This window comes from Schistocerca piceifrons, chromosome 4 (assembly GCF_021461385.2).
Source record: "Schistocerca piceifrons isolate TAMUIC-IGC-003096 chromosome 4, iqSchPice1.1, whole genome shotgun sequence".
NCBI lineage: Eukaryota > Metazoa > Arthropoda > Insecta > Orthoptera > Acrididae > Schistocerca > Schistocerca piceifrons.
In genome coordinates, this window is record NC_060141.1 from 246,495,113 (window position 1) to 246,512,451 (window position 17,339).

General features: G+C 44.8%; 1 protein-coding gene across 2 annotated transcripts in view; it reads left to right on the forward strand.

Annotated features, from left to right (window-relative positions):
* Positions 1 to 17,339, forward strand: part of LOC124795720 — a 39,199-nt gene that overhangs the window by 14,162 nt on the left and 7,698 nt on the right. For both annotated transcript variants that reach the window (XM_047259802.1, XM_047259803.1), the window contains exon 2: positions 9,173 to 9,355. In XM_047259802.1, the coding sequence (XP_047115758.1) occupies positions 9,173 to 9,355 (183 nt within the window). The remainder of the gene's footprint in view (positions 1 to 9,172; positions 9,356 to 17,339) is intronic.

The following is a 17,339-nucleotide window of genomic DNA, read 5'->3' on the forward strand; positions in this document are numbered from 1 at the left end:
CTGCAACGTTTAGCTTCACCACTCAATTTTGGCACTACAAAGGAAGTCGACCTGAAGCGTTTCGGACAAATCCGATATGTGACGAATCCGAATGGCGGACCCATCGGACACCTTTTAGTGTCCCACTTACATGCAGTTACCATTGTTAGCAAAGTGGTTATCGCCAAACGTAACATGCATCATTTTCCTTTCAATTCTTGCTCTAAGGGGGATAGGCAGGCTTCTTCCTTGTTGATGTACAGAATATCTAATAATGAATCATATCTACAGCTCTAAAAGCGGCAGTATGAAGTGGATATTTTTATAGGACGGTACATCGATATTTTTCCGTCGACATATCGATACATTTTTCCTTTGTAACGAGTGCCGATAATCATATTTTTTAAAATATCAATGCATCGGATTCCCGATATTTTTATAACATCAACAGTCCTATTCTCGACGCAGCAAATTTAAAAGTCCACCTGCTACACAAGTGTCGTTTGCTGAGGGCATAGCGCAATCTGCTATCGAAAAATAGACTTAAATCTACAGTGTGGATGAGTGGTCCCCGTGCCTCTGTAACCTTTGTTTAGTAGGAAAAGCTGTTGTGCAGGATGGTAGCTAAGTTAGTTCTTATCAGTTGTTGAAAAGAGTTCTTGGAATTCATGATTACATGCTTTCGCAGTTGAAGCCGCATTCGCGTTTAAATTTTTAGCCACGGGAGATGTGAGCGGTCATAGTTACATTACAAGTGTGTGGGTGGACGAACGATAACACACAGGGCAGACAATAGGACAGATTATGGGAGCATTCCAGGAAAGATTTAATAAGGCTCCAAACCGAAAGACAACACTTCCGAATTGGGAAAGACGTTCTTTTGCTTTTGGCAGTGTTAAAAACAGACACGTGAAGAAAAGTGTGCCAGTGTCTCTGCTTCTGTTGATTAATCTTCAGTGAAGTGGACGCTTAAACGTTCTTCAGAACTCGGTACTGAGGACAACAATGTGAGATCACATGAAGAAAGACCTTAAGGTCAGACTTTTCCGACCGACATTCGTAAACGAGTTATCGGATACAGACTGGAATGAGGGCGTTTTAGCACGCCGTACTTCGTTCTCCAATGCAGTGAACCGTGCTAAGATTCTGTTTTCAGATGACTACACCATTTATCGCAGCACACGTTGCAAAATTATTGTCGTTTGAACCAAAGAGAATCATCATTACACAGTCGAATTGGAAAGGAACCCGCCTTACGTGATATGATTAGCGATGACATCACATCTGCTTGGACCGCACTTTTATTTAAGAGACTGTGAATGGTGAAAATTATTGACACATGTTACAAAAACGTTTAATACCTCTGCTTAAGGAAAGCGTCCTTACAGAGCGCATATGGCTGTAGCAAGACGAAGCGCCTCACTCGATACTAGCGGGTACTGGGACTTCTGGCCCAACCTGTAGATAGTAAGCTGAATGGCCTTACACAGCAGCAGAGATGCCAGTAGTAGTCCAATAGTCCAAAGCGAAGTCCGAGCGAAATCGAAAACAAAGATCCAGCAACGTGTGTAGTTTGTCGGGCGTTCAGCGAGCAGCTCAGTCATTAAAGAGAGAACGGCTGGCACTGTCCGCCGCGACTCCTCTGTCGCGTCATGGGCTAAAGCTCTGCACACGAAGAGCATTAGTCCAGATCCAGCGCCACACCACTTTGTCACTAGGCGGATGGGACGGGGCCCACCTCATGTTGTTGTTGTTGTGGTCTTCAGTCCTGAGACTGGTTTGATGCAGCTCTCCATGCTACTCTATCCTGCGCAAGCTTCTTCATCTCCCAGTACCTACTTCAGCCTACACCCTTCTGAATCTGCTTAGTGTATTCATCTCTTGGTCTCCCTCTACGATTTTTACCCTCCACGCTGCCCTCCAGTACTAAATTGGTGATCCCTTGAAGCCTCATAACATGTCCTACCAACCGATCCCTTCTTCTAGTCAAGTTGTTCCACAAACTCCTCCTCTCCCCAATTCTGTTCAATACCTCCTCATTAGTTATGTGATCTACCCATCTAATCTTCAGCATTCTTCTGTAGCACCACATTTCGAAAGCTTCTATTCTCTTCTTTTCGAAACTATTTATCGTCCATGGTTCACTTCCATACATGGCTACACTCCATACAGATACTTTCAGAAACGACTTCCTGACACTTTAATCAATACTCGATGTTGAAACTTCCTGGCAGATTAAAACTGTGTGCCCGACCGAGACTCGAACTCGGGACCTTTGCCTTTCGCAGGCAAGTGCTCTGCCAACTGAGCTACCGAAGCACGACTCACGCCCGGTACTCACAGCTTTACTTCTGCCAGTACCTCGTCTCCTACCTTCCAAACTTTACAGAAGCTCTCCTGCGAACCTTGCACAACTAGCACTCCTGAAAGAAAGGATATTGCGGAGACATGGCTTCGCCACAGCCTGGGGGATGTTTCCAGAATGAGATTTTCACTCTGCAGCGGAGTGTGCGCTGATATGAAACTTCCTGGCAGATTAAAACTGTGTGCCCGACCGAGACTCGAACTCGGAACCTTTGCCTTTCGCGGGCAAGTGCTCTACCATCTGAGATACCGAAGCACGACTCACGCCCGGTCTCGCAGCTTTACTTCTGCCAGTATCTCGTCTCCTACCTTCCAAACTTTACAGAAGCTCTCCTGCGAACCTTGCAGAACTAGCACTCCTGAAGGAAAGGGCGTGAGTCGTGCTTCGGTAGCTCAGATGGTAGAGCACTTGCCCGCGAAAGGCAAAGGTCCCGAGTTCGAGTCTCGGTCGGGCACACAGTTTTAATCTGCCAGGAAGTTTCATATCAGCGCACACTCCGCTGCAGAGTGAAAATCTCATTCTGTGCTGAAACTTGTTTGGACAATAAAAAACAGCTGTTTCCAGAAGAGCCAGAACTGAATACCCATAACTGAATCTATATGCACGGATGTTGTTAGAGCTTCAAACTAAACCACGTTCACATATTCCTCGTTTATATAAAAGCGTCTGTATCAATTGTGGTTACAATTTTATGCTGTTTTTACTTCTACGTTGTCATTTATTTGTCTGTCCCTGTAGCAGGACTAGTCCACTATTTTTAGTGCCTCATTCCCTAAACTAATTTACACAACATCACTTAACTTAATTCGTCAACAATCCGCACTCAACTTTCTTTTATTGATATTCACCTTGTACCCTCCTTTAAACACATTACCACTTCATTCCATTGATCTTCCAAGTCCTTTGTAACCTCTGACAGAATTGCAATGTCATAGACGAGCCAGAAATTCATTTGTAAGTGCATAGGTTTCCGTTTTCTTTGCAACAGTTAGCTGCATCTTCCAGCTACATCTCTACATAGTCGCCACTCCGATTTAGACATCGATCGGAGCTTTGTACCAACTTTCCAATACCCTTGTCAGAGAAGGCAGCCTTCCGTGCTTTAAAATTTTCTACGCTTGACTGCAGTTCGTAGTCTGTACCAAAATGTTGTCTTCGTAGTCCGCCAGTCATGTGAGCAGAGATGAAAATAAGAGGTAGGCAAATTCGGGCCGTATGGTGGGTGATCAAGGTACCCGAACTTGGCGGCAGACACTATTTTCTAGGCATCTTTAGGCACTCACTGCTTGTTCAGAACGGAGAAGAGCGACGTGACTCTGTCTACGGACATAATAGGGACACTGCTCAACTCACCTGTGCAAAGCTCTATCAGATTTTCACTGTGGTTTTTCGCGACCGATCGTTCCTGGCTTTCCGAATAGCTCTCGTAAAATAACTGTAACTGAATAAACAGTCACAATAGATGCAAAGAATGCCCACTGCAAGCGCGGCCAAAAAGTCTGTTTTGTCACTGATGTTTATTACAATATGATTTGATACCATTCTCAGCTTTATGTTAATTAAAGGCTTCATTTCATCTCTATGTATTTTAATTCCATTTTTAAATTGCTGCTTTGTTTTCTTTCCAACTTGATCAATGTCAGTATTGAATAACACGGGAGACAGGCTGTAAACCTGTCTCACTTCTTTCCCAACTACTGTGCCCCTTTCGTACCTGCAGTCCGTTTCATCTACAAACAGCTGATAACACTTCGCTTTGTATATTCCATTTCTGATAACTACAGAATTTCAAAGATTGTTGTCCAATCAGCATCTTCAAAAGCACCTGTTGGCTTCTGCGTGCGGTTCTGCAGTTGACATATGTTTGATTATTTTCCCGACTTTTCGCCAACACGAGTAGTTGGCATTTTCAAAGCTTCACCCTCTAGCGGTGGACTGGAGTCTAGCTCGTGGCCGCAGATAATATATACACTGGTGTCCAAAATAAAATCAACCAAAGGAAATTTTGCAAGGTTGCGTTTATTTTGCCACAAAACAGTATAAACAGATGATAATAAATTAGAAACTATGTGAAGAATTCAGAACGCAAACAACTGCAACATGCATTACGGTAGACAAAGATGCTCTCCGTTTTTTCCAACTTAACGGATTTGCACACACACTCCGACAACTGGTTAATGTACTCAGTATGGGGTGTGACCACCTCTGGCAGCAATACAGGCCTGAGAACGACGGGGCACGCTGTGAATGATGTCATCAGTCTCATGTTGAGGCAATAACGCCTATTGTTCCTGCAGAGGAGCTCGCATTCTTGGAGAGTGTTGGTTGAAGCTGACGTGATGCAAGCCGTCTCCCTAGTGCATCCCAGACATGCTCTATGGGATTTAAAACGCGAGTGTAAGCAAGCTACACTATGCGTGCAATATCTTCTGTTTCCAAGGAAACATCAACCACCTGTGATCTATGAGGCTGATCATTGTCGTCCACCAGTACGGCGTCTGGGCCCACAGCACCTCGCAACAACCGCAGATGAGATCCCAAGATCTACTCACGATACATGACAGCAGTTAAACACTAACGATTCACCTGTACAGTTCCATGAAGAGGGGTTCGAGAGGTAAACATTATCCCTGCTCACACCATTAGGTATCCTTCTCGATCTCGGTCTCTTGCTACAATGTTTCGGTCCCGAAATCGTGTTCCACGTTCCCTCTAGATGCGAATCCATCGAGAACCACTCTCCAGATTAAATCGGGACTCACCTGTGAAAACAACATTGGCTCACTGTTCGACTGTCCAGGTGGCATGTTGATGACTCCACTCTAGACATTCCCTTCCGCGAAGACACGTCAGACAGTAAAGGCCTCTCTGCCGAAGCCTTGTGCGCGCTGTTTGCCTCGATACAACACGTCCAGTGGATGCTGCGAGCTCACATGCAAGTAGCCGTGTAGTACTAAGGCAGTACTGTCGTGCCCTTACAGCCAAATAAAGGTCCTCTTTTCTGAAGTCACACGTGGTAGGCTCTGTCCTGGTCTTCGGGATATAGTTTCGGTCTCTATAAACTGTCACCACATCCGAGAAACCAAAGAACGATTCACATTAAGCCATCAGGCCAAATCAGTTTGCGACAGTCCTTCCTTTCTTTCTATGGCCCTCCACCGCAGAGAGTCTGGTATGCATCTTTTCTGAGCCATACTGCACCGTCTGTGACTGTGCATACAGCGATTGTGACTGTGGGGCTACCCGGCAAACATTACCTCGTCTCATAAATTCCTTGACGTCATCGTTGGCATGGCTGACCGTTGACAGGAATGCCATCTTTCGTGCAGAACACGATCCTAAGGACATATGGTTGACAGTTTGTATGACTATATCGTGAATTAGACACAGGACGGAGAAATACCTGTTTCTTGCTTTAATTTTGGACACCAGTTTACCTGGCGTGCTAACGTCCAAGGTCTTTTCCGTGGGCATTTCCGCTGCAGTTATGCCCTTCTTACTTCCAACGGTCGTTCGCTGCAGCATGGGAATCAAGGAACCGTTGACCTTGATGTTCCCTCTTTCTTGCTGAAGCTGCTCATGTTTGTGTATTTCTATAGCCTCTCTGAACAAGCGGGTGTGATAGCTCTTATCTACAACAAGAACCTCCGTGTCGGCGAATTTCATTATGTGGTCGGTCTCACACAGTGCGTGCTCCCCCACGGCCGATTTCTCCACCTGCCCCAACCTGCAATACCGCTTATGTTCGGTAATCTTGGTGCTGATTCATCATCGAGTCATTTTAACGTAGGCATTGCCGCACGTACATGGTATGTGGTATAGGCAACGGCCTTGCGGCAGTGGATACACCGGTTCCCGTGAGATCACCGAAGTTAAGCGCTGTCGGGCGTGGTCGTCACTTGGATGGGTGACCATCCAGGCCGCCATGCGCTGTTGCCATTTTTCGGGATGCACTCAGCCACGTGATGCCAATTGAGGAGCCGAATAATAACGGCCTAGGTCAAGAATACCATCTTACGACCGGGAGAGCGGTGTGGTGGCCCCACGCCCCTCCTATCCGCATCCTCCGCTGAGGATGACACGGCGGTCGGATGGTCCCGGTAGACCACTCGTGGCCTGAAGACGGAGTGTACATGGTATGCGGTATATTCCCGGAATTGCAAGTGGGTCCTTTTTCTTCTTTGCCAATTTGAGACGCTCTTTGATATTCTTTATCGGTTTATGAATAATTTTTACGCCATGGTTGCGCAATATATATCCAGTTCTGCTCGCCACTCTCGAAAGAGGTGGCAGAAATGCCGACCCGACATTTATTTTTCTCATTTGTCACTTCGCCGAGTGTTCGATTCTGTGGCGCTTCTTATGTAACTGGTTAAGTACCCACTGCTCCTCAGATGCTTTTCAGGTGTTTCATCTCGCGTCTGAGGCGCTGCGGCTCGCACAACCATGTTGCTCGTGGTACGAGTGGAGATTTGAAAGTTTGCGTAGGTATCAGTCCATATATGTCGGTCTTCGCCATCCCTCGTGGCCAGCACATCTAGAGTGGGTAGCTGTTCGTCCTTTTCTACCTCCTTGGTCAATTTTATCTTGACAAGGAGGCTGTTCAGGTGTCTAAGGAAATCACCGAGCTGCTCCTTACCATGGTTCCCAACAAAGAAGGTATCGTTGCCGTCGACATACCTGTATCACACAAGGTGCCAAGTCCAGTGACTGTGCTTCGAAATGTCCACGAAGAAGTTGGCCACCACTGGACTAAGTGGACTACCCACGGCGATGCCTTCCAGCTGTTCGTAGAAGCTGCGAAACAGTTCTACATAAAAGAGCTTGGTGATTTTTACGGCAAAATGGAACCGATGTATTCCAGAGAGTCGCTGAGTGGCACTTTGGTAAACAAAGAAACAACATCAAGGCTGACCAGGACGTCCTTTAGTCCAAGTCTTAGTTTCTGCACCTTCTCAACGAAATATTCTGAGCCCGTTATGTATGTGTCAGTATTTTCCACATGCTGCTGGAGCGGAGAGACCAAGTGTTTCGCTCTCGCCAGTTTATACATCGGTGAGCCAAGAGCGCGCTAACAATCAGTCCTATTGCAACATTATTCTTATGGATCTTTCAGCATAAGCGGCATTGCAGGCTGGGGCAAGCGGAGAAATCGGCCGTGGTGGAGCACGCACTGTGTGAGACCGACCACACTGTAAAATTCGCCGATACGGAAGTTCTTACCGTAGAGAAGAGCTATAACACCCGCTTGTTCGGAGAAGTTATAGAGATAGACAAACACGAGAATAGCTTCAACAAGGAAGAAGAAAACCTAAAAATGAATGGTTCCTTGATATCCATGCTGTAGCAAACGACCGTTGCAGGTAGCAAGGGCAGAACCGCACTGGAAACGCCCACAGAAAAGCCCATGGACGTTGACGCGCCAGATAACATAATGTGCGGCCGCGAGCTCGACTCCAGTCCGCCACCAGTAATGGAGGGTGAAGCTCGGACAATGCCAGCCAATCGTGCTGGCCAACCGCCAGGAAAAGCATCAAACAAATGTCGACCAAGGTACCTGAGGCATATGCGAACAGGCAGTTTGCCAAAAAGTGGCCACGAAAACCTTAACAATTTTGAATCTTTAAAACACTTTTCGTCACACGGTATAAATGCGAGTTTGCCCTCCCTCAATCCATCTTCTAAGGTAACCCAAAGTGTCAGTATTACCTGTGTTTCTCCTGGACCCAAAGTACTCTTTCCTCAGCACCGCTTCTACCAATCGTTGGATATTCCTGTAGATTATATGTGTTCCACATCTCCTCCTAAGTCATCGATTTTAACCAAATTTGGTACACTCACTACTTACTCTCTGGAAACAAGTTCTATTTGTGTAAGAACGAACTATCTTCCATAGGGGTGGGAGTGGGGTTATCAAGATTTGGTAAAATCTGAGATCTAGGCTGACCTGAACAACTAACGTGTTGTGCAGTTCAAACAAATTTCAGGCTTGCAGCCGGTCGTCGTTCAATACTTCCCACGATATTTCAACTGGGCACCTGCCAGTCATCTTCAGGTGATCCGTCGCAGACTGTCGATAACGTCCTCCGCTCCGCAATATATAGCGTACTGTAACTATTCTGCGCATGCGTCGAAAACTTGATAGTTGAACCAACACTGCCCGCCGGCAGCGCCCTCGCTGGTGGAATAGCGAAACTCAGTCGCCCTCTGCGTTGCTGTTTGCCACGGCCGTCGACGCACTCTGTCGTCTTCGATTTGAGCAAATCGTGGAGATGATGGGATTCCATGCACTGTCCAGCTGGCAGCCGCTGTCACGGTTTAACAGATTTTCCGCCAGTCGTATTTCTACGGATTCTTTAATAATGGAGTCCCAGAAAGACGTTGCTGTGGACAAAATCATTGTTTTCTCATACTCCATTGAATGTCCAGTAGAAATACAATGTTCAGCAATAGCGGACTTGCTTGGCTGCAAAAGGCGGGTGTAACGTTGATGTTCATTGCAGCGTTCTTTCACGGTGCGTGTGGTTTGACCTATGTAAGCCATACCACATTGGCACGGTATCTTGTAAATTCCGGCCTTTCGTGGTAACAGATTGTCCTTAACTCATCCCACAATTCACAACGTGTTGTGCAGGTGTGAGAGTGAGAAGAGGAGAACACGCAATATATGTGCCATGCACATATGCACGCGAAGCTGCAAGTAAAACGTTAGTGATAAATATATATAGTAGTTTGATGAACGCTGTAGTTGTTAGAGCTGGACGACCAGTAACTGCGGGCAGCTCACTGAGACTGCAGTGCAGAGAGTGACGCCGCCTTCTGTCTCAGGTATCTGGACGCTGCCCTCGGCGTCTCCACTGCCAGCGCCACCGTCGCAGACAGCTGGAGCCTCCTGCCAGCCGTGTTCCGGCGCCGGGTCCCCCGTTTGTGGCAGGGACTCCGAGCTCAACACCACCAGCGCCTTCCTCACCTACTGCCACCTTAAGAGGTTCAACTGCATCAACCGCACCAGTGAGTGCTGCAGCTTCCACGTACAACCCACAAGTCGAGAGCAAGGCGTTATGTCTTCTCAGTCCTTTGTTCACAACATGGGCTGTTGTTCTTTTGTAGCGTTAAGCAGCCCTTGTTATTAGCATAACTGACCGGAAATCCGATAGCAGATATTATTGGGGGGATGCAATACTACATCATCATTTTCGTCAATACTCTGCTAACCACTGTTAAGTGTGTGGCAGAGGTTACCAATGTACAATGTGTTAGGGGTTCCTCAAGTTCCATTCGCGAATGGAGGGTGAAAAGAATTGCTGTTCAACTCAAATTAATCTTGTCCTCGTGATCGCTTTGGGAGCAATACTTCGGGAGCTGCAGTATGTTCCTAGATTGCTCACAGATTACTGGTTCTCAGAACTTTGTCGGTAGGCTTTCACAGGTATCCTCGATGTCAATTCACAAATGCCTGCTGGTTCAGTGTTTATGACATTTCCGTGATGGTCTCCTAGAAGTTAAACAAAGCTGTGACAATTATTGTTGCCATTCTTTGTACACATGGTGATACAGCCACCCCTACCACTTCGTTTTATGCGACCTGTAACGGCTTCAAAAACTACGCGCAAGATTTTCAAATTCTCTTAATTGCAACACGCAAACTATTAGTCCTTGAGAAGAAATGAACAGGACGCTATTGTAGGAAATTTAATTTACACTACTGCCCATTCAAACTGCTACACCAAAAAGAAATGCAGTTGATAAACGGGTATTCATTGGACAAATATATTTTACTAGAACTGACACGTGATTACATTTTCACGCAATTTGGGTGCATAGATCCTGAGAAATCAGTACCCAGAACAACCACCTCTGGCCGTAATAACGGCCTTGATACGCCTGGGCATTGAGTCAAACAGAGCTTGGATGGCGTGTACAGGTACAGCTGCTCATGCAGCTTCAACACGATACGACAATTCATCTAGAGTAGTGACTGGCGTACTGTGACGAGCCAGTTGCTCGGCCACAATTGACCAGACGTCTTCAGTTGGTGAGAGATCTGGAGACTGTGCTGGCTAGGGCAGCAGTCGAACATTTTCTGTATCCAGAAAGGCCTATACAGGAACTGCAACATGCGGTCGCGCATTATCGTGCTGAAATGTAGGGTTTCGCAGGGATCGAATTGAGGGTAGAGTCACGGGCCGTAACACGTCTGAAATATAATGTCCACTGTTCAAAGTGCCGTCAATGCGAACAAGAGGTGACCGAGACGTGTAACCAATGGCACCCTATACCATCACGCCGGGTGGTACGCCAATATGGCGATGACGAATACACGCTTCCAATGTGCGTTCACCGTGATGTCGCCAAACACGGATGCGTCAATCATGATTCTGTAAACAGAACCTGGATTCATCCATAAAAAAAATGACGTTTTACCATTCGTGCACTCAGGTTCGTCGTTGAGCACACCATCGCAGGCGCTCCTGTCTGTGATGCAGCGTCGAGGGTAACCGCAGCCATGGTCTCCGAGCTGATAGTCCATGCTGCTGCAAACGGCGTCGAACTGTTCGCGCAGATGGTTGTTGTCTTGTAAACATCCCCATCTGTTGACTCAGGGATCGAGACGTGGCTGCACGATCCGTTACAGCCATGTGGATAAGGTGCCTGTTATCTCGACTGCTGGTGATACGAGGCCGTTGGGATCCAGCACGGCGTTCCGTATTACCCTCTTGAGCCCACCGATTCCATATTCTGCTAACAGTCATTGGATCTCGACCAACGCGAGCAGCAATGTCGCGATACTATAAACCGTAATCGCGATAGGCTACAATCCGACCTTTATCAAAGTCGCAAACGTGATGCACGCATTTCTCCTCCTTACACGAGGCATCACAACAACATTTCACCAGGCAACGCCGTTCAACTGCTGTTTGTTTATGAGAAATCGGTTGGAAACTTTTCTCATGTCAGCACGTTGTAGGTGTCGGCACCGGCGCCAACCTTGTGTGAATGCTCTGAAAAGCTAATCATTTGCATATCACCGTATCTTCTTCCTGTCGGTTAAATTTCGCGTCGGTAGCACGTCATCTTCGTGGTGTAGCAATTTTAATGGCCAGTAGTGTAGTTAAATTATGCACTGAGGTGTGTTTTTGATAGAGGCCGCAGTTTCTGAAAACTGTGGCCTAGGAAAACGTATCCCAATACAAAATTTAATGACATTAAATTTCGTACAAAAAGATAATGTTCATTTTTGCTGGACTAACAGTTTGCCCTTAGCGAGCGAGAGAAAAGGAAAATCTTGCTCGTGGTAACTGAAGGTGTTGCTGGCTGCATAAAATACAGTATTAGGGGCAGCTGAATCACTCTCTGTGTACAATATCTTTTATCAGTCATATTCAATAAGGGCTCTACATCTATGAACTATATATTAGGATGGTCACACGTTTTCTACGCAATCTCCTTTAAACATTTATTACGTTTTCCTAGTATCTTAATAATGAACGGAATTCTGGCGGCTGCTTTACCTATTATACAGACCATATAATCATTCCACTTTATACTCGGACAGATTGTTACATCCAGCTAATTCAATCAGTTGAATGTTTCCAGCTGTGACTTACCGATACAGTAGTCAAAGGATACTACGTGTTTTTGTTTTGTGAAGTGCATAATACAACATTTCTGAATATGTAAAGCGTATGGGTAATCTTTGCACGTCTTACAAATCTTAACAAGATATGAAATGTATTCGCAGTTGCGATTATGGTCAGCCATCAGCTGTATAATGGAACGACGAATATGAAAATTTGTGCTGGACGGGACTTGAACACGGATTTCCAGCTTATCGCGGGCGGTCGCCTTACCATTAGGATATCCGAGTACGCTCCACAACCAGACCCAAAAATCTGTTTGTCGTCAACCACGTGTCTACAACGTGCACTCTCCATTCATCATGTATTTTCCCGCACAAGGGAGACATTTTACGTGGCAGCCGCTTGCCCGGTGTCGGTGTGTTGTTAGAATTACGGTACAATGTCCTTTCGGACACGCATGCATGTGCGAAGGAATGTGTCGTATTTCTGAACAAGAACGACACTGCTATATCATATTAACAAGATACGACTTTATGCATGTGCAGCTGTTTTCATTACAGAAAAATGCACCATTTGCAAAAATTTTGGTGTTGCCATTGATGGCAGGTTATTAACATAAAATATGACCAGTAAGGGTACAAATGCCAGGCCCGGTTGGTCGTGCGGCCTAACGCACCGCTTACCGGGCGGGAAGGAGCGCCTGGTCCCCGGCACGAATCCGCCTGGCGGATTTGTGTCGAGGTCCGGTGAACCGGCCAGTCTGTGGATGGCTTTTAGGCGGTTTTCCATCTGCCTCGGCGAATACGGGCTGGTTCCCCTTATTTCGCCTCAGTTACACTATGTCGGCGATTGCTGCGCAAACAAGTTCTCCACGTATGCGTACACCACCATCACTCTACCTTGCAAACATAGGGGTTACACTCGTCTGGTGTGAGACGTTCCCTGTGGGGTCCACCGGGGGCCGAACCGCACAATAACCCTGGGTTCTGTACGGGGCGGTGGAGGGGTGAAGTGGACTGCGGTAGTCGTCGTGGGGTGGTGGACCACTGCGGCTGTGGCGGGGACGGAGCCTCTCCGTCGTTTCTAGGTCCCCGGTTAACATTCAATACATACAATACAAGGGTACTAATAGAAGCGGAGGTGTGCAAAAGTAGGACCGATTATTGAGTACTGCTTATCAGTCTGGGACCGTTCGTTGACAGGTTAAGTAGAAGAGATAGAGAACGTCCAGTGGAGAACTGCACCCCTATGTTTGCGGACTCTTTTACTAAACGCCGATCGACATGTAGCCTGAGCTACACCTTCCACTCACTTCGGGTTAAACTCATCATTGGGCCTCATTTGAAAAGAGGCAAAATGATCGTCCGATCACACCAGACGCTTTCAGTCAGTTACTGTCTAGTTTCAGTGTTGTTTGATACACACAAGCTGCGCGAGTTCCTTTGCCTTTTTGCGAGATACCTGATTAAATGCCTATTACATGCAGTTCCCTTCGCAATGTTAGTTTCGGAAGAGCTTATCTGTCAATCTTCTTTTCTGCGATTGCCGTTGTGCTCTTGTAGTCGCTTTTTGACCGTTCTTTTTCGTAGTAACCACGTACAACTTCTTTATGGTTCAAAATGGTTCAAATGGCTCTGAGCACTATGGGACTTAACTTCTGAGGTCATCAGTTCCCTAGAACTTAGAACTACTTAAACCTAACTAACCTAAGAACATCACACACATCCATACTCGAGGCAGGATTCGAACCTGCGACCGTAGCGGTCGCGCGGTTCCAGACTGTAGCGCCTAGAACCGCTCGACCACCCCGCCAGCCATCTTCTTTATGGAAAAAATTGAGGAACAGGCACTGAAAACTGCCAACAATTTTTGTTCCGGTACGTGGATGATACGTTCATGGAGGTACTTAGGAATTAGGTCGTTTTCACAAACATATCAACGGGATCAATCCGAAGATTCAGTTTATCAGGCGGAAGATAACATTTTCTTGATGTGCTAGTCTCCAAGAAAGACCATGACCTACAACGGGAATTGAACCACCACCCGCAACAGAAGCGAGGCATCATAAAAACGTTGGCGAAGAGAGCAAGGGACATTTGCGAAACAGAGCTGCTTGACGCAGAATTAAAACATCTGACCAATGCATTGCTCAAGAGTGGTCATCCGTCCGACGAGGTAAAAAGAGAGTTAAAACCACCGCGCAGAATTCGTAGTGATGCACAGGCGTCTTTCATTAAGGACGTTACTCACCGCACAGCAAATATCTTGAGAAAACGGAACATCGCGATAATCTAGAAACCCACCCGGAAGATACAAGATCACTTAAAATTGGCCACGGATACTCGCCAGCCGCTGGAAAAAGCAGGAATTTATAGGATTCCGTGTAGTTGTTGGGAGGTGTAAGTGGATACTAGGAGCGTTGCCCAGAAAGTAATGCACGGCAGCCTTTTCTCAGCCGAACGCAACGTTACGAATGCGAAACGTTATGTATGTATTATTTGAAGTCTCCTGAGTGAGCACGCCAAGTTTCTGTCACTTCCGACAGATAGCGTAGCTGCAGGACAGTTTCAAAATGGCATCTGTAGTTGATGTGCGTTACAAGCAACGTGTCATCATTGAATTCCTCACTGCAGAGAAAGCACACCACTGACGGGACTTTGTTGTTGTCCGTGATGAACGCTTAGAGGCAAAACTGATGATGAGGAGACGGATGAGTAATGTCTGGATCGATTCAGACATCCATGTTGCCTCCAAGATGGTATCGTGCACTTCTGCTGCACTCGACTCGGGGTAGCTGCGATCTGTAGGTAGCGGCCATCAGCTGGTGTTACTGACCGCGGGCGACCATTACGAGTCAGATCTTCAATGCGTTCTCACTCACAATAACAACCGACTGTTGGAATGACGTCGCTGTGGTGTACAGCATCGGCTAACATCTTTCCTTGCAGACACTCTTAGTCGCCGTAAAGTGACAACGTGTGCTCGGTCTAATCTTGGAATGACTCCCCGACTCACGTTGGCGGACTGGGTAGTGCTCACATTGTATACAACGTCCCTTTCACGACTGTGCGGCGGCGCGATTCCTTTCTTCCATTACCTGCACCTACCTGTGAACTCTATGCAGCAGATCGCCGATAGGAAAGACGAGCAGAAACCTACCGCACTGCAGCTCGTCCCAGACTGCATGTAACGTAACTATTCGAAGAATCGCGGAAAAGTCTTAATATTGAATGAAAGTTGGGAATACTGGCAAAAGTTCGGTATATTCTGAACCTTGATAATGTCCATATTCACTGCCAAACCCGTGATAACCTTAACACAATCATGCACAAACCCTTTCATTCACGTTAGCAAGTTTATGGTAATATATTGCACGAAATGTGAACAGATACTAAGCACGGATTGTTCTTAAATGAAAATTCTCGCCATAATATTAAGTTTATCGGTGTCTAATGCACTCAAGTTTTTAGTCACAGATCTGCTCAATATGCCACGCGAAATTACTGTCTTTTCTCATACACAAAATTACTTAAAAATTCGTACTTTCTAAAAGACACACAGGAATATATATGCCTTCACTTTAAAACACTTTTGGAACATGTAGCACAACTAAAACCGGTAAATTATAACTTTCTTCGGGGTTCATACTACACACGACCGTACCATTGAAAGGCTGAGATCCAACTACTTAGACTCCTTTAAGCATTCTCTATCTCCAAGAGAAAAGACGCGTGAAGAATACTCAATTCTGATTGGTCAACTTTCTTTATGGCCAATAGAAAACATTATTGTCCCGCGTTAGTCCGCGCTTTTCATGACTAATCAATCAACAAATAATACTCTTTCCAACTGTACTTTATCCCGAAATAAAAATTTGACATTGTGATATTTTGTTTATACTTCACGTTGTTAACTATTGTCATTTGAAGTATAATTAGCTTTCCTTTTAAAATAAACTTATTTAACATATTATGATACAAAATTCCCAGTCGTCTGCATTCACACTGTCTTAAAACTTTCTCACACTAGTTCGTACAGCGTTTATCAGTAGAACAATGATCAACATATTTACTTTAGACCACACTGACGCATCATTCACATTATTAAAAGGATATACAAAACTGTACAAACATAAATAAAACAAAAAAGCGTTCAAGAAATAAACAGAACAATTCACAAAGACATTCACTTGACCTGTTTTCTGAGTGTCTGTGTCCACTACTGGACTCTGGTGAATGAAAATTAGAAGTGTGTACTCGACTGGGGTCCCTTCAGACCATCTGTGACTGTGCTTGCATGAGTCATTCTCTCAATACACAGGCCCTCACACACCCCTATGGCTATAAAGTCTTTTTCCAAAAAATTTAGAATTATACAAATGATTGGTCTTGGCTTCAAATTTTACATCTTTCAAATAATTCTCATTCTTAGAAACTAAAATTACAAATTTAGTACTCTGGTCTTGACAGTCTACAACTAACCTAGCCTAATCTTTTAATTTCTTTATGAAAAATCATATCTTACTTGACAAAATTGATGCAAATTTTCAAAACAAATTTTCAATATTTTAATAACTTTTTCAACATTTTTAAATTCATGTTTCATGAAAGTCTTTTGAAATTAACTACTTGTTCACTTTTTTTATTTGAAGGCACTGCGATTTGTCTCCTTCCATTTAGTAATGGTATTTTATCTTACCTTAGCACCAGCACATCACTGTAGTCTGTTTGTCACATATATTTCCCTGGTTTTTGACTATGGCACCTTTGCACTGTAGTGTCTGTAACATTCCCCCATTCTCCACCTATCTTTCCTTCCAGAGTTCACGTGCAACGTTGTTCCTGAAACCATATTTCCGTCTAAGACTACTTTCTTTACATAGATCCTAACACACAATTACTTATTATTCCAAGAAATTAATTACAAATTTTATATTTCATTTAACTTGACTTCAAATGAAAGTAAATTAACAGAGTGTTGCTTCTTTATTTTGCTTTAGTCAGTGAAATCCAATCTACTAGAATTTTTTTTCCCGATTTCATTTCCTTTAGAAGAATTAATGATTTTATTTAAAAACTAGGTGTTATTGAAAGCAAAACTTAAACTTTTTCTTTACTTTAACTAAGCTTGAGAACATTTATTTCTGATTAACACATTTCACACAAAGCAATTATTTACAAACATTTTATAATACATAGTTATCACTTTTATGCAGTGTCTCTTTGCATCACTTCTTCTTCATATTTTTCACCACTATTAAACAGTAATAATTTTTTTTATTTACAGTATATATAATCTCCATATTCATTCATGTTCCTTTCATAATAAATGTTCTTCAGTTTTACCCAGCATATTTTTCGTCATATTTGTTGAACTTCCTTTAACTATGTGGCTACTGTATAGTCCTTTTCATC